This window comes from Thamnophis elegans, chromosome Z (assembly GCF_009769535.1).
Source record: "Thamnophis elegans isolate rThaEle1 chromosome Z, rThaEle1.pri, whole genome shotgun sequence".
Taxonomy (NCBI): domain Eukaryota; kingdom Metazoa; phylum Chordata; class Lepidosauria; order Squamata; family Colubridae; genus Thamnophis; species Thamnophis elegans.
The window spans coordinates 114,382,690-114,403,493 of NC_045558.1; the positions used below are offsets into that span (position 1 = coordinate 114,382,690).

At 35.7% G+C, this 20,804-nt stretch overlaps 1 protein-coding gene across 1 annotated transcript; it reads right to left on the reverse strand.

Moving 5' to 3' along the window:
- Positions 1-439: 439 nt before the first annotated feature.
- On the reverse strand, positions 440-20,582 carry LOC116521560 (vomeronasal type-2 receptor 26-like). The gene is made up of 7 exons (XM_032236219.1): positions 20,339-20,582; positions 19,268-19,472; positions 18,472-18,763; positions 15,882-16,751; positions 14,166-14,393; positions 11,818-11,944; positions 440-1,341 (listed from the first exon to the last, which is right to left on the reverse strand). The coding sequence occupies exons 1-7, from the start codon at positions 20,580-20,582 to the stop codon at positions 440-442; spliced, it is 2,868 nt and encodes a 955-aa protein (XP_032092110.1).
- Between the last annotated feature and the right edge of the window lie 222 nt (positions 20,583-20,804).

Here is a 20,804-nt window from a genome sequence, read left to right on the forward strand (position 1 = left end):
AGGTCAAAATCAACTACCAAGATCATGGTGCTTGCTAAAAGACTAATGTTACATGTATATTAACTACATGTGTCTTAACCAAACATCATTTGATAGAGCAAGTCAAAGTACTCAAATGCTGACTTACTCTTTCTAACACCATTTGTAGAGCCCATCTTGACAATATTATGCGCATACACAGTCTCAGCTCTACAACTGTTCCATTTCTTCAAGGAAGCCCAATTTGTACCTTTAGTGTTAAAGTTTTCTAAGCTAAGATGCATGTTCAACTCATTTTAGGAATTCATTTAGACGATACATAATTTTTCACAAAAAGGAAATCTAACCATGCCAGCCATGCATAATATTTAACTTAAAGGGAAAAGAGAAAAAAAGTTATACATAGGAAACAAGAGAAGAAAACATCCAGAGAACCAGATTGTAAATTATTACCAAAACATTATTTCTTTCTTTTCATTAACTGTTTCCTACTGTTTAGCTCAGGCCTCCATAAAATAATGAAACACTTGGGGAGAAAAATGCATCCTAGCAGTCCAGCACTGGAGGCTAAGATAGAGAAGATCTCCACAGCTACCATATATTTTCCTTTAGTGCTCAGGTAAGTTGGAACAAAGGATAACCAAACACTGCAGAAAACCAACATGCTGAATGTGATAAATTTGGCTTCATTAAAAGTATCTGGTAACTTCCTGGCAAGAAAGGCCACCATGAAACTTACCATAGACAAAAACCCCAGATAGCTCAGCACAGAATAAAACATAGTCACGGAACCTTGATTACATTCCAGAACAATTTGATCTTCCATTGAGTCCATGTCAATATCTGGGAAGGGAGGAGCAGTTGACAGCCATATAATACATATGCTTGATTGAATAAGGGAACAGAAAAGAACAATGGAATAAGCAATTTTTTTCCCCACCCATTTTTTCAATACAGAATTTGGCTTGGTAGCCAAGAAAGCCAGAACAACTATGATGGTTTTTGCCAGCACACAAGAAACAGCCACTGAGAAGATCATACTAAAAGTGGTTTGGCATAGGAGACACAAGATTTTCCCAGGCCGGTCAATAAAAAGCAAGGCTGATAGAAAGCAGAGCAAGAGGGAAATTAGGAGAGCATAGGTGAGGTCCCGGTTGTTGGCTATGACAATGGGTGTGTTGTGATGCTTCAGAAATATTCCAAGCATGAAGGCTGTGATCAGCGCAAAGGAAACAGCAAACAATCCTAAGCAAAGTCCCAAAGGTTCTTCAAAAGACAGAAAGCTTACAGTTTTCAGAATGCAGAAATCCTGGGTCTTGCTTGGATATTTTTCATTTGAACATTTGTTGCAATCATTCATATCTGGGGAGGGAGGGGGAATGAAAATTCACCTTCTAATACAAACCTTGCAAACAAATCACAAGGATTGCAGATTACATAATCAACATCTGTGACCTTCCCTGTTTAACAATGGCAACAAGGAGTGCTAGAATTTTCATTGATAAGTGGCATAATTGCATGACAGCATGTTTATGACCTCATTGATAGATTTTATATATATATATATATATATATATATATATATATATATATATATATATATATATACATACATACATACATACATACATACATACATACATACATACATATATATATATATATATATATATATATATATATATAATTATGTTTTCATTCTATACAATCACAGGGCATATAACATTGAGTAATAAACACGGCCTTCACTTATATAGAAAATGCCCTCTACAATACAAACCCAATATACCACCTTGGCCCACCATACACCCTCTTTCAACCCCCTCCAACTTTCATTCTTCCTTCTCACACACCCCTCTACGCCTACTTCCCCTCCCCTTCTTTCTAACCCTAACCCTGTCACTCCTTCTAATCCATTCCCTCCCTCCCTTCTCCTCCTCCTCTCTCTCACCCTCTCCACCCTCCTTCTTCTTTCACTTGACTCTTTCCTTCGGTATATTTCTATTATCTTCCAGTATATTCGGTTTGTTCTATTTTCGCACTAACATTGAAAAGCCACAGTATACAAATGCAATCATGGAATTTAACACATATTGTATTTCCCCCCTCCCCCCTCCCCCTAAATCCCCACCTCCCTTCCCTCCCCCCAACTTCCCAAAGACCATACGTGGTATAACTTTTGGACAATCACAGTCTAAAATATCTCTACATTGAACTCAGCTCCTTACTGTTACCCAAATTTTAAACAATTTAAATTGTTACTGATACTAAGCATAAGCTATCTGGAGTTTCTTAGTCCCATATTTACTTTTTATGTAATCAATCCATTTTTTCCAGTCTCGTTTATATTTCTCGTTTGAATGTTCTTTGAGATATGCTGAAATTTTGGCCATTTCGGCTAAGTTCATAACTTTCAAAGTCCATTCTTGAATTGTAGGTAAATCTTTCTTCTTCCAATACTGCGCCACCAAGAGTCTTGCTGCCGTTATTAAGTACAGAACCAAATTAGTCTCTGCTGCTGTAAAGTCAATACATATACCCAGTAAGAACAACTGGGGGGTGAATTTTATCCTTCTTTTGAGGATGTTTTGCAGGATCCACCATATTTTTATCCAAAATGCCTTGACATTACGACATGTCCACCATATATGAAAATATGTAGCATCACAGAAACCACATCTCCAACATTTAGGTTGAACATTTGGATACATAGAGGCAAGCTTTTTAGGATCTAGGTGCCATCTATAAAACATCTTATAAAAATTTTCTCTCAAGTTTTGTGCTTGTGTAAATTTCACATTTCTTACCCAGATTCTTTCCCATGTTTCAAGCATTATTGGTTCCTCGATATTCTGAGCCCATTTTATCATACAATCCTTAATCAGTTCCGTTTCAGAATCCATCTGTATTAGTACATTATATATCCTCTTTATATGCATTGAGCTTTGATCTCTTATTTGTTTAAACAAATTATCCTCAACTTTTACAAAGCCAATTTTTTGATCTGTTTTCCACCTAGCCTGTAGTTGACCATACTGAAACCACGTTTGAACTACCTTCTCTTCTTTAAGTACCTCTAAAGATTTTAGTTGCATCACCCCTCTTTCTGAGATAAGAAGTTGTCTATAGGTGGTTCTATCGTGTTTTTGTTCTACATTCATATTTTCAATTGCATGTCTAGGAATTGCCCACATGGGCACTTTATCATTTAGTTTATGTTGATATTTTTTCCAAACCCGCAATAAAGCATTTCTTAAGATATGATTTTTAAATTTCTTATCCATTTTTTTGTTAAATAACAGGTAAGCATGCCAACCATATAACAAGTCATATCCCTCGATATTCAAAATTCTGTCATTAGTTAGATGAATCCAGTCACTAATTGCAGATAATGCCACTGCATCATAGTATAATTTTAAGTTAGATAATTTCAATCCTCCTCTTTCACGTGCATCTTGCATTATTTTCATCTTTACCCTCGGCTTCTTTCCTGCCCACACAAATTTGTTAATACCCTTCTGCCATTCTGAAAGATTCGCATCTCTTTTAAGTATTGGTAACATTTGAAAAAGAAATAAAAATTTTGGTAAAATGTTCATTTTTACTGCCGCTATTCTACCCAGCAAGGACAAATGCAGTTTTTCCCATCTTTTCAACTCCAACTGTATACTATGCCAAAGTGGTTCATAATTATGCTTATATAATTTCCCATTTGAGATTAAAATATTAACTCCAAGATATTTAACTTTTTTAACTACCTCACATCTTAGCATCGCCCCCAGTTCTTCCTTCTGTTTGATAGTCATATTTATAGCTAATATTTTGGTTTTTCCTAGATTTATTTTAAATCCCGAGACTTGACCATATTGATTGATCGTGTTCAATAATACCCTACTAGATTCCTGCGGTTGTTCCAATATTATGACCAGATCATCTGCAAATGCACGGACTCTATATTCTTGCTGTCTAATTTTAATCCCTTTTAGACCGCCCAAGCCCCGTATCTTATTCAACAGTATTTCCAAAGTTATAATAAACAATAATGGGGACAGAGGACAGCCCTGTCTTGTACCTTTTTCAATTTGAAAGGAGTCTGTCAGACTTCCATTGACAATGATCTGGGCTGTTTGCTGCTGATATATTGCACCAATTGACCGTAAAAAGCCATCTCCTATCTGCATTTTTTGCAATGTCTTCAGCAGGAATTGCCAATTAACTCGATCAAAGGCTTTCTCCGCATCCAAAAATATGAATGCGGCTGGGATTTGATTGTTCTTTCCCAGGTATTCTAAAGCGTTAATAATTAATCTAACGTTGTTCTTCATCTGTCTGCCCTGTATAAAACCAGTTTGATCAGTATGTATCAATTGTTGAATTACCACCATTAGCCTATTTGCTAATATTTTAGTAAAAATTTTATAATCTACATTGAGTAATGAAATAGGTCTATAGTTTTTTGGTTGGGTAAGGTCTTGGTCTTCTTTGGGTATCAACGATATGAACGCAGTCTTCCACGAGGGGGGCACTTTCCCTCCCGATTGAATTTTATTAAATAGTTCTCTGAGGGGTTCTACCATTTCTAACTGTAAATTTTTATAATAAACAGCTGTTAAACCATCTGTGCCTGGTGCTTTCCCTAACTTTAATTGTTTAATTGCCTGCAGAATTTCCCCAGAGGTTATAGGTTGATTCAGCTTATGCCTATGTTCTTCTCTAACTAGGGGAATTTTCTCTTTATCTAAGTATTTGTCTATATCTACGTCCTTAATTTTATCCCCTTTATACAACTCTGTAAAAAATTCCCGAAATACCTTTTGAATCTCTTCCTGTTGAAACACTTCCTTCCCTCTGTAACACAATTTGGATACATTTCGAGCTTTCCTTTTTTTTCTAATCTGATAAGCCAACCACCTACCGGGTTTATTTGCATTGCAGAAAGTATTATGTTTAGCATATAATAAACTGGTGGCTACCTGGTCAGAGATCAGCATATCAAACTGAGATTTTAAAATAGCAATTGTTTCCCTAATCTTTGTATCTCCTGGATTCAATGTTAATTCTGACTCTTTCCCTTTAATTTCCTCTTCCAATTCTTTTCGTTTTTGCCCTTGTTTGTGTCTATGTATTTTGTTTATATTCATTAATACTCCTCTCATATACGCTTTGCTTGCATCCCATACATATTCCATAGATGTACCCTTATTCATATTGAGAACAAAATATTCCGATAGCAATTTTTTACAATCATTAACATACTTTTCATATCTAAATAAGTTTTCATTCACCCTCCAGGACCTTCTTGCCTGGGCTACCCTTCCCAATTCCATCCAGACTGGATTATGATCTGAAAGAACTCTCGCCATAATCTTTGTCTTCTTCACCCTGCAAAGTAAATCATTTGTAATTAGTATAAAATCAATCCTTGAAAGGGATTGATGTCTGTTGGAAAAAAAGGTAAAGTCATATTCTTCTGCATGCCTCTCGCGCCAAGCGTCTCGCAATTCAAAGTCGTCCAGCATGTCAAAAAAGGGTATGGGTAACTTAGCTCGGAATTTGGTGTTCGGGCGAGATGTCTTCTTATCTCTTTTGGTGTCAATCACGCCATTCCAGTCACCCAATAATATACAAGACTCAAAGTCCCACTGTACTAATTTAGCATGGAGATTTCTATAAAATCCATCTTGTTGTTGGTTAGGAGCATAAATTCCCAAAAGTAACGTCTTTTTCCCTTCTAAGATTAAATCTAATGCAATATATCTTCCAAAGGGATCTGCTTCAATTAGCTCAGCTTTAATGTCTTTTCTTAAGTATACTACTATGCCGTTTTTCTTTTCCATGGCTGAGGTCGCAAAATGTTGGCCCAGTTTGGGGTTAAACAAATATTTTTGATCGGTTGATTTGATATGAGTTTCTTGCAAACAAATTATGTCATTCTTAAACTGTTTGAGATAATGAAATATTTTCTTTCTTTTCTGTGGAGAGTTCAGTCCGTTAACATTCCATGTCAAAATCTTAGTTGTCATTTTTGGTTGCCTGAAGCTTTTTTAGAGCCTCCCGCAAGGCCTGTCTCACCTTTGGTTTGGCTCCTCCCACAGCTTCTGAGCTTGTTGCAGTAGCTCCTTGATCAGTGGCCAACGATTGTTGAGATTGTTGCATGGTAGTTTGTTTATCCGTTTGTCTGGTGGTCATACGGTTGGATCTTTTTTCCTTGACTCCTTGCCCCTCCGGGAGAGGGAGATGATACATTTTATCTGATGGTTGTGTGGTTTGCTGTTTATCTTGTTCGTCTCGTGGTTTTTCATATATCCCGAAGATTCAGGGTATCCCATCTTCAGAATCTTATGATAGAAATCACGAGCTTTCCATACAGAACTGAGACGATATCTTTGTTTGTCCATTGTAACTATAATACCGAATGGGGCATCCCATCTGTACTGTATCTGACGCTTTCTGAGCTCTTCCACCAGAAAGGCATAATCTCTTCTGGCTCTTAGCATTTGAGGTGGTATTTCTTTCAAAACAATCAGATCCTGTCCACCAATTTGAAGCTTAGTATTATAAGACTCCTGTAGTATCATATTTCTAGATTCTCTTGTAACAAAGTATATTACCACATCTCGGGGAAGTTGCCTTTGTTTTGCTGCCCACGAGTTAACACAAAAAGTCTTGTCAATCTGCCAATCAAAATTGGATCCCGGTTTTCCCACCAGACGGTCAAAAGCTTCAGAAAACATTTGCTTTAAGTTCTCCTGCTTTTCTTCACGCAGCCCCCTCACTCTTAATGCAAGTTCCATCTGCTTATACTGTATCATAATAATTTGTTTTTCAGCATTATCAATTTTTTGTTCCACCACTTCAGTTTTGGATATCAGGTTATTTTTAGCTTCATTGAGAATTTCTAAATTATCTTCCATTCCAGAAATATATTCTGTTACCACATTTACAATTCCCATCATATTATCATTCATTTTAGTGACCCTAGTATCGAATTTGTCATATAGAGCTTCCATCTCATTCCTTATTTCATCTTTGAACTCTCTAAGCATTTCTAGATTCTGTTCTCTGGACTCTCTAAACATTTCTAAGTTCTGTTCTCTGGATTCTTTGAACATTTCCAAGAAAAATTCTTTTGTTAGTATGTCTCCACTAGGGGGCATAGATGGTGGGGGCTGCACCTTTGTGCCTGGTATGGGAGACGTTTTCGGAAGTAATTTCACAGAGGTTGATTTGGATGCCATTATATTTTGCTTTTAATTATTTATTCTAAATTGCTAATCTACTGTGCTGTTTGGAGAAAAAGAAATTCCTCCCCCCACCCTTTTTTTTTTTTTTTTTTTACAAAGGGTTTTACGGAGGGTTTCAAAAGAGAAAGTCCGTTTGGAATGTTTGGAATGTCTCTGTATCAACAACAAAGAGTCTTTGAAGGCTTTAAGGGAGTAGATCTAATTAGATTATAAGAAGTTATTCCTTTAATTCTGTACCAGGAAGCCGGAGATAACAAATGCAGAAGCTGTAAACGCCATTTTGAAGACAATTAAACAAAAGAGATTTTTATAACATTGAAGCTGGTATTTCAGATAGGGAAAAATTTTAAAGTTCACAAGTTTGGTCTTTGCTCGTATTGATTTTCAATAGTCTATTTTCTAAAGATTGTCCTAAGGGGGAGGGGTTCCTGTCTTGTGCTGTAAATAACAGCTGCGAAGTACAGGTCGGAGTTGAATGACTCAGCTTTGGGTTGATCCTCCCCCTCCGTCCACAGCCCAAAAAGAAACAAACTGTGAACTTCAAAGAAGATTCTTACCAGCTGAGATTCCTCACTGCTTTTTCCTTGCCTGAAAAAAGAGTTATCTTCTTGATATTGAGTAGATAACGAACCAGAACTCTGGGGGCAGCTCTGTTAAGCTGCCGACGGCAACAGGTCCCTCCCCGGAAGCCTCATGTTTATGACCTCATTGACTAGCAGCAGAAATACTAATCCCAATCACTGTTGTTTCGGGAAGACTACCTTTATATTTTCCTTTCCTTCCATGTATGCCTATATATATATATATATATATATATATATATATATATATATATGTATGTATGTATGTATGTATGTATGTATGTATGTATGTATGTATGTATATATATATATATATATATATATATATATATATATATATATATATATATATATATGTTTTTTTATTTGTGCTGGTAAATAAATAAAGGGAGACTAGCACAAATAAAAAAACACAAATATAACAAAGGCAACAGTAAAAATATTGGGTTTCTGTCGTGATGGACTCTTGTGACAAGCCGAAGGACAGATGATGGAAGCAGTTAGCTTCCTCCCATAATTGGGGCTTACCAGGGGTTGTAAAAAATCTAATATATATATATATATATATATATATATATATATATATATATATATATATATATATATATATATATATATATATATATATATATATATATATATATATATACAGATTCGTTCTCTGTAGCTCAAATGGTTAACCCTCTGCCTGGGAGGCAATGGAGCACAGGTTTGATTCCCAAACTTGGGTATGGCTAGCTGATGAGAGCTAAATAGCTTGAAATAGATCTATACTAGTCTCCCTTTATTTATTTATCAGCATAAATATAACATATATATATATATATATACTTAAAGTCACAACCCCTGGTATGCCCAAGTATGGGAGGAAGGTCACACTTCCACTCTCTGTCATTAGGCTCGTCACAAGAGACCATCCAGACAGAAACCCAATATTTTTTACTGTTGCCTTTTTGTTACATTTGTTATATTTATGCTGATAAATAAAGGGAGACTAGTATAGATCTATTTCAAGCTATTTAGCTCTCATCAGCTAGTCATACCCATGTTTGGGAATCGAACCTGTGCTCCATTGCCTCCCAGGCAGGGAGTTAACCATTTGAGCTACAGAGAACGACTCCTTATCAGCCAGCCAGGGTGGGAGGTATATACTTAAAGTCACAACCCCTTGTATGCCCAAGTATGGGAGGAAGGTCACGCTTCCACTCTCTGTCATTAGGCTCGTCACAAGAGACCATCCAGACAGAAACCCGGCTGGCTGATAAGGAGTCGTTCTCTGTAGCTCAAATGGTTAACTCCCTGCCTGGGAGGCAATGGAGCACAGGTTCGATTCCCAAACATGGGTATGACTAGCTGATGAGAGCTAAATAGCTTGAAATAGATCTATACTAGTCTCCCTTTATTTATTTATCAGCATAAATATAACAAATGTAACAAAAAGGCAACAGTAAAAATATTGGGTTTCTGTCTGGATGGTCTCTTGTGACGAGCCTAATGACAGAGAGTGGAAGCGTGACCTTCCTCCCATACTTGGGCATATCAGGGGTTGTGACTTTAAGTATATACCTCCCACCCTGGCTGGCTGATAAGGAGTCGTTCTCTGTAGCTCAAATGGTTAACTCCCTGCCTGGGAGGCAATGGAGCACAGGTTCGATTCCCAAACATGGGTATGACTAGCTGATGAGAGCTAAATAGCTTGAAATAGATCTATACTAGTCTCCCTTTATTTATTTATCAGCATAAATATAACAAATGTAACAAAAAGGCAACAGTAAAAAATATTGGGTTTCTGTCTGGATGGTCTCTTGTGATGAGCCTAATGACAGAGAGTGGAAGCGTGACCTTCCTCCCATACTTGGGCATACCAGGGGTTGTGACTTTAAGTATATACCTCCCACCCTGGCTGGCTGATAAGGAGTCGTTCTCTGTAGCTCAAATGGTTAACTCCCTGCCTGGGAGGCAATGGAGCACAGGTTCGATTCCCAAACATGGGTATGACTAGCTGATGAGAGCTAAATAGCTTGAAATAGATCTATACTAGTCTCCCTTTATTTATTTATAAGCATAAATATAACAAATATATATATATATATATCTCCAATGAATAAATTATATTCATATTTATGTGTGCATGCAGAAATAGATAGGATATGAGACAGATAGGAGGAGGGAGGGAGAGGGAGGGGGAGAAAGTGAGAAAAAAAGAAAGCGAGAGAGAGGGGGGGAGAGAGATCTTTTTTATTACCCTTCTAGGTAATTATTGCATTATTTTTCATATGTACATTAGGTATATAATTAGCTAAAATAATTTAATAAATTAACTAAAAATAATTTAGTACTCATGACATCTAATTCTAATTAATTGAACTATTTTTGTTTTTTTGTTGTTGTTTTTTTTTCACAGAATTTTATTTTATTTCTTTAAAAAAAAACACAAATATGTCATCATTTGTCAATCATTAAGACATTGAAGTACAATTTTTGTGTGTGTGCCCCTCCCTCCCTTCACCCCCCCACCCCCCCTTGGACATTGGACCCCCCATGGACATTGAAAGTAACAAACTTAGCCGAGATGGCTAAAATATCGGCATATCTCAAAGATCATTCAAATGAGATATATAAACAAGACTGGAAAAAATGGATTGACTATATACAAAATAAATACGGGACTAAGAAATTCCAGTTAGCCTATGCTTAAGATCAGAAATGATTTAAACTGTTAAAAGTTAGTTCAGTAAGAAGAAGCTAAGGTCAATCTAGAATGTCATTAATCTCTTTATTTCTTTTTTCTCAATAGATTTTAGACTGTGTTAGTTAAAAATCCATACCGTGTACGGGTTCTGGGAAGTCGGGGGGGGGGGGAAGGATTAATTGAACTATTTTTATCAGGACTGTGAAAACTGTGCAATACTTCATCAGTTAAATAAAAACTTTGGCTGTTTAAAACAATTGCCTTTTCAAAAAAATCTCCAGAAAGTTACAAAAAACAATATAAGAGGTGGTGGTGGTGGTATCAGAAAAAAAAAGAAGCTGAAGAAATAGTCAACCATCTAATTAGCTGCTTCAAGACTACATAGATTAGCTAAAATAGCAACATGACAAGTAGAAACAACGTACTTTTGAAGATATGCAAGAAATATTATTTTTCTGCAAGCAAGAACTAGTGGGACCATAAGATAAAGAAAGTATTAAAAATGAAGAAGCTAAATTGCACTGGTACTTTAAATTCAAATTTGAAAAACAGACACCTGCTACATAACATGCCAGATTTAATCATTGAGGTACATAGTACATTGGACCCTCCAGTCATGGCCATAATCCATTTCAGGACTTTGGTCAGCATCCAATTTGGTCGTGGTCAGAAGCATTTGTGACCTGAGGTTCTACTGTATGTAGTAACATCCATAATATATTCAATACATCTTCAATCAATTAAGACTAAAAATTAATCTAACGATGAGCCTACAATCTTCAGTAGCTTAATCTGTGGACCTGCATGGAGTTATTCGATATGTTTTTCAGGTGCAATGTTTTACGTCTGCATTTTCCCACTTCTTAGATGAAATTCATTTCTAAGAATGAGCTTGATATTCCTCAGGAAACACTAACCTATTTATTTCAGATAAATGTAAATAATATTATTGCACTCTAATTAACAATATTTTCCTTTCTTCTCATCTGATGCATGAGATTTGAGTGCTACATGTGGCTCTTATACCTTCTGCATTGCTTTTCTAGATAAGACATAACTTTCATTTGCCAAGCCTGCTTCAGATGATATAGATGGTACATTTGGGTTGGTTGCTTAAACTTTCAATAATAGGATGTGGTAAGTCAGCTGTGATTGTAAAGCACTATCATCATAGGTATCTCTTGAATCCTCAGTCAATAACATCTCAATGAATAGAAACAACAGACATTATTCCCAAAGAATCCTATCCAAACCACCACCAACACCACATTTTATGTTGTATCATAACATGACTGATAAATAGTTACATTAAGATGCTTACCCTTCTTGCTTGAAATCTTCCCTTGAGGACATGGAATGCAATCAAAGCAACAAAATGGCTGCCCCTCCCTCATTTTCTTCCTTGATCCTGGAATGCAACTCTGACTGCACAGAGAGATGGGTTGTGCCTAATCCTCCCACAACAAACAAACAAACACATTCAACAGATTAAACCTTAACCTGGAAATTATCCTCTTGGAAATTTCTCAAAGTTGCAAAAAGAAATGAAGGGAAATATCTTGTGTATTTCCAACTTCTTGAAAGTTAAATACATAGGAAAAGTGCACAGAGACACTGCATTGCACAGAGGTTGTGATTGTGACTAATATAATTACATTTTATTGAAAGTCACCCAGAGTTGCTGGTTCATGGAGATAGGCAGCTTATCAATTTAATAAATAAATCTCCTTTTCAAATATTCCCATCATATCAGGGGTCCAATACTATTTATCATTAATCAAATTTATTCATCACCTATTTCATTGTATGTGACTCTAGATTGTTTAAAATTAAAGAAATCATAAAAGCCATATAAAAATAAATTTGAAAAAATGGCAAGAGAGTCCTAAAGTTACCAGCACACTCAGGGCTGTGCACCATTGAGTTCAATCCTAGGTACTGGCAAATGTTTCTCTCTCCCAAAGTGAAAAGAAAAATATCTGCTGCAAACCCTGCAGGGTGTCAGGAAGGGCCTCTGGCCAGTAAATGCTCAGCTCTATCCAGTCGCCCTCACTTTACCCTGAATTAAGAAATTACAGGGACATAAAAAAGGAACTTTTTTTCTTATACATTCTAATGAGCAATAAAAGTTGTAAGAACTTTTATTGAAAGAGGAGAAGATAGTTCAAACATGGTTCCAGTATGGCCAATTACAGGCCAGGTGGAAAATAGACCAAAAAACTGGTTTTATCCAAGTTGAGGATAACTTGTTTAAACAAATAAGAGATCAAAGCTTAATGCATATAAAGAGGATATATAATGTATTAATACAGATGGATTCGGAAATAGAATTAGTTAAAGATTGTATGATAAAATGGGCTCAAAATATTGAAGAACCAATACATGGGAAAGAATCTGGGTAAGAAATGTGAAATTTACACAAGCTCAAAATCTGAGAGAAAATTTTTACAAGATGTTCTATAGATGGCATTTAGATCCTAAAAAGTTGGTTTCTATGTATCCGAATGTACAGCCTAAATGTTGGAGGTGTGGTTCTCTCGATGCTACATATTATCATATATGGTGGACCTGCCAAAAGGTTAAGGCATTCTGGATAAAAATATGGTGGGTTATGCAAAATATTTTTAAAAGAAGGATAAAGTTTATTCCTCAGTTATTTTTACTAGGTATATGTACTGACTTTACAATGGTAGAGACTAACTTGATTCTGCACCTAATAACTGCAGCAAGACTGTTGGTGGCGCAATACTGGAAGAAGGAAGACTTGCCTACAATCCAAGAATGGACATTGAAAGTCACAAACTTAGCTGAGATGGCTAAAATATCGGCATATCTTAAAGATCACTCAAATGAGAGATATAAACGAGACTGGAAAAAATGGATTGACTATATACAAAATAAATACGGGACCAAGAAATTCCAGTTAGCCTATGCTTAAGATCAGAAATGATTTAAACTGTTTAAAGTTAGTTCAGTAAGAAGAAGCTAAGGTCAATGTAGAATGTCATTAATTTCTTTATTTCTTTTTTCTCAATAGATTTTAGACTGTGTTAGTTAAAAATCTATACTGTGTACGGGTTCTGGGAAGTCAGAGGGGAGGAGGGGGGGTTGGGGGGGTGGAGGGAGGGAGGGGCATACAAAAAAATTGTACTTCAATGTTTTAATGATTGACGAATGATGAAATATTTGTGTTTTTTAAAAGAAATAAAACTCTTTTCTGAATTCAAAAAAAAAAGTTGTAAGAACTTTAGAAGAGAATAATGACAAAGATAATATGAACTGTACATTTCTTCTTAAATAAACATAAAGTAACTTTTTGCATGTTAATATAATGTATATAAGTCATTACCAGCTTTAATGCATTGCAAAGGACTAAATCTACTTAAAATATTTTTTTCTTTCTGCAAACTAAATTTCTCAGTACAACCAATTTGACAAAACCAAGGTAAGCATGTTTAAAAAGATAGAAATCTAATAGAATAAAATGGGTTCCGGTTTCCTGTAATCATTTTAATTCAATCAATAGCATATCAAAAGTATAGAAGTTGGTTGAAATTCATTTGCTATAGATTGCCTAATGAGCGACATTAAGCTAAAGCAATATTTGACTTTAATGCACATGGGATTTCTTCTGAGGGATGTGCCTTTTCAAACATCAATAAATTATACCTGATTAAACCAACTATGCCATGTTATAATATTTTCATTGATGGTGAACACTTTGCCTGGAATGGCCTGGGGGTCCACCCTTCCAACTTTCACGCGTTGAAAGGACTGATTGGAAGAAACGATCCAGTTAATCACATCAAATCCAGCTTCCAACTGTCCATCCTGATTAAAAGTGATAGTTTCCCCAGCACTATTGTTGAAGGAGATGGTCCTAACAAACTGGTGGAGCTGGATTGAAAGGGAAAAGACAAAAATAAAAGATAAGATAAGGTCAAAAATAAAAGATAAGGTACGATAAGGTGGATAGGTCATGCATAAAAACTTGCCAAAAAACCCATAATTTGATTTTTCTTTTCAAAAATTCCAATTTTACTGATACTATCGTAAAGGTAAAGGTTCCTCTTTCACATATGTACTAGTTGTTCCCCACTCTAAGGGGCAGTGCTCATCTCAGTTTCAAAGCCAAAGAGCCAGCGCTGTCTGAAGATGTCTCTGTGGTCAAGTGGCCAGCATGATTAAACCCTGAAGGGGCACAGAATGCTGTTACCGTCCCACCAAAGGTGGTTCCTATTTTTCTACTTGCATTTTTACATGCTTTCGAACCACTAGGTTGGCAGAAGCTGGGACAAGTAATGGGAGCTCACTCTGTTAGACAGCACTAGGGACTTGAACCACTGAACTGCCAACTTTTTTGATCAACAAACTCAGTGCCTTAGACACTGAGCTACCAATTCCCTCTACTATCATACTGAAGACTAAAAAGACAGATGTCAATCATCTTCTTTTAATGGCCCAATAATCCCTTGTAGAGTGGAGTCTGGGCAACTAAATGAAGCTGAATGTTTTCTGTTGCCCACACAGAGGTTTTTTCCAGCAGATATATTCTCAGTGTGAACTCACAGCCTCTTGATTGTGAGGCAAGACCTCCAGCTCCAGGCCACTGCACCGTTTCTAAATACAGACTTCAATGTACTCTTTAAACTCTAGTGAAGATGTTATCAAATACATATGTCAAGTTAAATATTTTCCTTTCTATCTAGTAATTTTCTCACCAGCTTTCTGGTACATCACCTTCATAGCTTAAGAAATATTTCAATAGTGAGTACAGGGATAAACTATGCAAATCAACAATGGTTTTGGAACATGAATTCATATATTTATTGTTCAAGACATATGATATTGGAAATAAGCTTCACCCACAAATGATTGCTAATAGTTCTTGTTGTAAAGGAATAGATTGGTGTTGTTTATTTACTGATTGTACTTTTATTGGCCAATGACAAATAAAATGCTGTTCTATCAAATATATGTTCCATATTAAACTATATTTGCCTTGTACCTTTAGAATAGACACACAGCCATTCTTGCTTTGGCTTTTTCACCAGCTTTTTTGTTTAGTGCTGGAACTTTACTGCAGTAGAGGAGTTTCAATATTGAGCACAGGAATAAACTATACAACATTGTAAAATGTAAAATGAATTCATATATTTATAATATAGTGCAAATGACATTGGAAAAGTGATTTCCATCTCAAATCTGCTAGAAGTGTCGAGCTTTTCTAGTCTTCAAAACAAAAATAAATGACTCTTGGGCCATACAGTAGTAGAAGCTATGCCTACTACTATTAAACTAGTTGGGATACAAAATAGATTGCAATGAGAAAACTCTTTCAACTTGGTTGAATGGGGAAAGTATTAAACTTATTTCAAAAATTACCTTCCACAAGTCATGAACCTTAACATCTACTCCTTTAGCCGTTCTTTTTCCCTTATATTTGAGTCCTCTAGTTATTGTAGAAGACATTTCACTTAAAGCATGGGCCACAGCATAAACAGCATTGTAGACATTGTAGCTTTGACCAGTCATTTGCATTTCAAAGAAAGTTGCAGGAAGACTCTTTAGGTCTTCTTTCCCTGTGCAAATTTTTCCTTTCACTTCATCTAGATGTTGATTTTGAAACACACAACCAAAGGCTTGTTGCCAGAAGTCCCTGATAAAACCATCTGGGTTGTGGGTTGTTGGGCTTTGATTTTTAAGAAACAGTTCAAAATCTGGTAGATCATTGGAGTGAACTACAAAGAGCAAAGCTCCATTGGAAAATTCTGCATCCCAATCCTTTTGAAAAACAAATGAAGTGAGTTCCACCTGTGCTGTTAGTATCCATACTTTACCTCTTGGATTCTTAGTAACATGTTCTAATTCAGATAGATATGGAAACCATCTAAAAATAGCCACAGAATAAGAATCTCCATTGACAACTAGTACATTGGCTTCATTGAGCATGATTTTATCATGTATTCTTGCTCCCTTTATCATATTTTCTCTTCCATCAATATCAAAAGATGGTTTAGGAATTTTTTCTATAAAAGAAAAACAAATACTACTTTGGGAGAACAGAGGAACAACTGTTCGGATAAATCTTTCTCCATCATCATTATCCATAGCAATGATACCGATCCACAACCATCTGAAATGTAGAAGCAAAGAGAGAATTCCTACATATTGGATTAATTCTCTTGGCACCATCTGATAGAAAGGCAGTCCTGGGGTTTTATCATCCATCACTGGAGGAGAGCCATATATGAGCTAAAGAGAGATATGGAGAAAAAGGGCAAGGGTCCAATAATGATGACATGACACATTGTCCAAATATTGTTGTTAATTTTTTTTGTATTTTTAAACTGCCATTTGACCATGATATTTATCTCTTAACACAGAGTGTATTAAAAATTCATGTTCATTATCTTTCATTTCGTTCAAAGTAAATGGTTCAGTTTCATCCACTTTTTCCATATCATCATTTCCCCCAATTTTTAGTTTTTCCCATAAAGTCAATTTAGCATGAGAAAAATGCTAGACACTATATTACCTATGTTTCTATCTAACTGATTCCAGAGACTGTAGGGTATTAATTTATTTAGATCCTAATGCTGTCCATCCAACCAAATGTTTATTTGTGAGTATGTGCGTGTGTTCTCCCAAATAAAAATATTAACACTGTTGTCTTCCTATATTTATTAGTTGACAATAGGTAAACTTAATGATATAGTTACAGATTTGGAAAACTAAACCATCATTCATGAATTATAAATTACTAACTAGTAACTGTATTTTATTGAAGATATTCTCAGAATTGGAGAACCCTTAAAAATTTATAAAAGAATCTATTTCTGTAAAAATATTTTTCAGATATATAAAAATTGGAATCTTACATTATAAATTAATCTGGGAATAATATTCATTTTGTGAATATTCACATTTCCCCAACATTGCAGCAATGCAGCATTAAAAAGAAAAATGTATGCTCCATTTCACTTCAATTCAGCAGATTAAAAAAAGTATAATAATGATAGTTACTTAAATCTATTATAAATATAGATGTACTTTAATAACCATGCTTAGAATTGAAACTTTATTGATAAAATGTTATATTTTACTTTTTGTCTTTTTCTTTTGCTCTATTTTCCATTTTTAAAGCACTTTCGGTGTTTTTTTTTTCTTTGACAATGTATCTATTACGTTGTGCTTTTCTCCATTTTTGGTTTTTATTTTAAAAGCAACAAAAGAACGCATTAAAATGTAACATTCTTGTTGACAATATAAACAGAGAATTATTTTCCCTGCATCTTGACACCTGTTAATGTATTACTGGTGTGGGCTAAAAAAAAAGGCATTTAACAGGTAATTATTTTGGCCAGAGGCATAATTGGAATTATAGTGTTCCTCTATAGTGTTCCTCTCATTAATTTATCTATTCAACCAGAATCACTCACAGGCTTGGAAATGCTTAACTCTATCTTAATTCATTTTGTCTTTCTGTGTTTTACATGCAATCCAGTTATTACTATTATGGTTAATTGCATAGTCAGCCTGATGTTCAGACTGGGTTTGGTATTTTTGTCTATGTATAAAGTCCTTTCCAAGGACCTGGGAGAGGCAGATATGCATGTTTGATAGTGTAACCAATATTGTTGGATGGAAGCTGTTCTGAGTATTTTTTTTTACCTTTTACAATTGACTGATGGTGAATTTGTCAATGTCGAAGGTTATTATTATTCCTTTTCTACATTCTGCATCCATGTCATTAAGAATTTAATGACATAAGCTACAAACAACAGTATTGCATAGAAATAGTGTGCTATTTTCTTCCTTTTTTCAAATTGCTTCAACAATGGATGCTTTTCACCATATATATCTTACTCCTTTAAAAAAATCAGAGATATCACTGGATATCTCTGCATATAGGCTTTTGTCTCAGATCCAATATTGCACAGATGTTTTATACATAAACAGAAATATATCTTACCTGTGGAATTTTGTAGATATCCAAGACAGTTGCTACATAAAGGGAGACATCTGGATCCAGTCCTCCAATGACTGCCACCAGATTATTCTGGGTGCTACATTTAAAATTGGGGACAAAGTTCTCAAATGAAGATAGGAGTTGTATCACAGCACGATAACTCCATTTTGCATTGAAATAACTGTCAAAGATGTGGAAGCCCATAGTGCAATTGGATAAAATCTGATGGTTTTCATTAATTTCCTTTATTGCAAATGTCAAGGCTGTAATATGCTGGTAATTCTTGGGCACCATACTATAAAGGAAGTTTTATTTTAATAGAGTATTTCTAAGAAAGGTGTCTAATTCTTATTCTATAACCTAGTGCATCAACAAAAATAATTGGACAGATGACTAACTTCATCAAACTATTCAATTTTTATAAAAACTAAAGAAAACATAATAATAGACCCCCTACAAATATGAGTGTTATAAATTGCTATAAAACATATCTACTATTTAAGAAAGAGGAAAGAATAGTCATTTCACAGTCTAACTGTGGGAAAAAGGAAAAACCTCAAAAGATATCATATTATCTTCCATATTTGTCACATACAAAACCCAAATGCTTCCATACTTTTTTCTATAACAATAAATTTCACCCCATGTAAATAAGTAAGAAATATAATTTCTCTTCCACCAGCCTTTTTTTAAAAAAATTTGATTAACTTTCTGCATTACCCAAGACATAGATTAAATTTGTAGCTGCTCAAAAATATGTTGGAATTTAAGAAATGAAAGTAGAATGCCAATTTCATACATAATTTCATCCAACACTGTTAGAGAAGGCTCTAGGTTAAAGGTTATTTTATCATCAATTATGTATGCCTGAGATGTAATGAAGCCAACAATAATATCTCCTGGTTGATTGTGTACATGAATTGGAGAATGTGGCTCCTTCTCTTTGCAGATCTTAGCATCAGTCACATTCAGTATTTTGGCAAGCAGTATTTGCAGCTGTAGAGCTAGCAACCCATACATATTAAAGAAAAGGATTGTGTACCCTTATTTCTTTGGAAATAATGTCTGTGAGTATGATAGCTTGACTTCTCCCCTTTGTTCCAAGAATATCACCATGTTTTTTCTAAAATTGACGTGGTCTCAATAAATCTGTAGAGATTTCAAGAAATATTATCAACTAAGGTTGTAATTAAAGAGAAATAAACCATGTTGGGAATTCCCATTGACGTGAAGTTGAAAACATGCCTTGCTTTAGAGGATCAACATGTTTATTGAAACTATAATGTTTTCACTACTTGTACAATAAGAAACTCTTCTGACTGTAATTCTTTCAAACATGAAGTAGCAATGAACTATGTGAACTAAATCTAGGATAAAATAAACTTTCTATAAGATTAGTAACAAAAGATTAATAACAAAAAGAGTTGATATACTAATGACTTTAACCATATTTTATATCACATTATTAAAGGGATCAGTAAGGTGGAAGGCAGAATATAGACAATATGAGAGTGAGCTACAGCCAAGGTAGTCAAGTAATTAGATCTCTCTCTCTCTCTCTCTCTCTCTCTCTCTCTCTCTCTCTCTCTCTCTCTCTCTCTCTCTCTCTCTCTCTTTTGGGGGGGAGGTATGGAAAGGGCTGATGAGATTTGAGTGGCAAACCTGAGGGCTGGAGTTGACCACATACAATTCAGGAGTCAAGCTCCTTTCACCATCTGATCCCTCTTCCACTTGGAAATCAACCCCGTCTTTAGGCTGAAGATGGGACTCAGGCATGGAAATTTTACCATCCGTGTCAGTGGAGACCTCAGCGATGGGGGGCTTTGAGTTCTTGGTGTAGGGGCCAATGGAGATCTTAGGGGGCCCTCACAGTATTTGGACTTGGTCCTGGCCTTGCGGGGACTTGAGTCCGTAGTCTTGCCCTCGTCTTTTTCTGGGGCCTTATCCTGAGGTAGTTTGGACCTAGAGGTTTTATCAGGCCTAGGAACATCCTCCCTCACCGGTCCACCCCTTTTCCTGGAAGCCACTTCAATAGGAGCAGAAGGAGGAACAACGGCTGGAAGGGAATCCCGAGGAGACCCAGGGAGACTGGCATCAGAGCCATTGGAAGCCATTTTACTCATGATTGCAGAGTCACAAAATGGCCACCAAGGATTTTCCCCACCTAAACTGCTTCAAAATGGCCACCAGAATCTTCAATCCCCTGAGGGATAACAAGAGCGAACCAACAATGTCGGCTAATTTGCTATGGCCTCGTGATCTTCCTGAGGCCTCCATGCTGCCAGTGCAATGAAGATCTGTCCGGCAATGGCTGACAACCGCTGGCAAGGCGATGA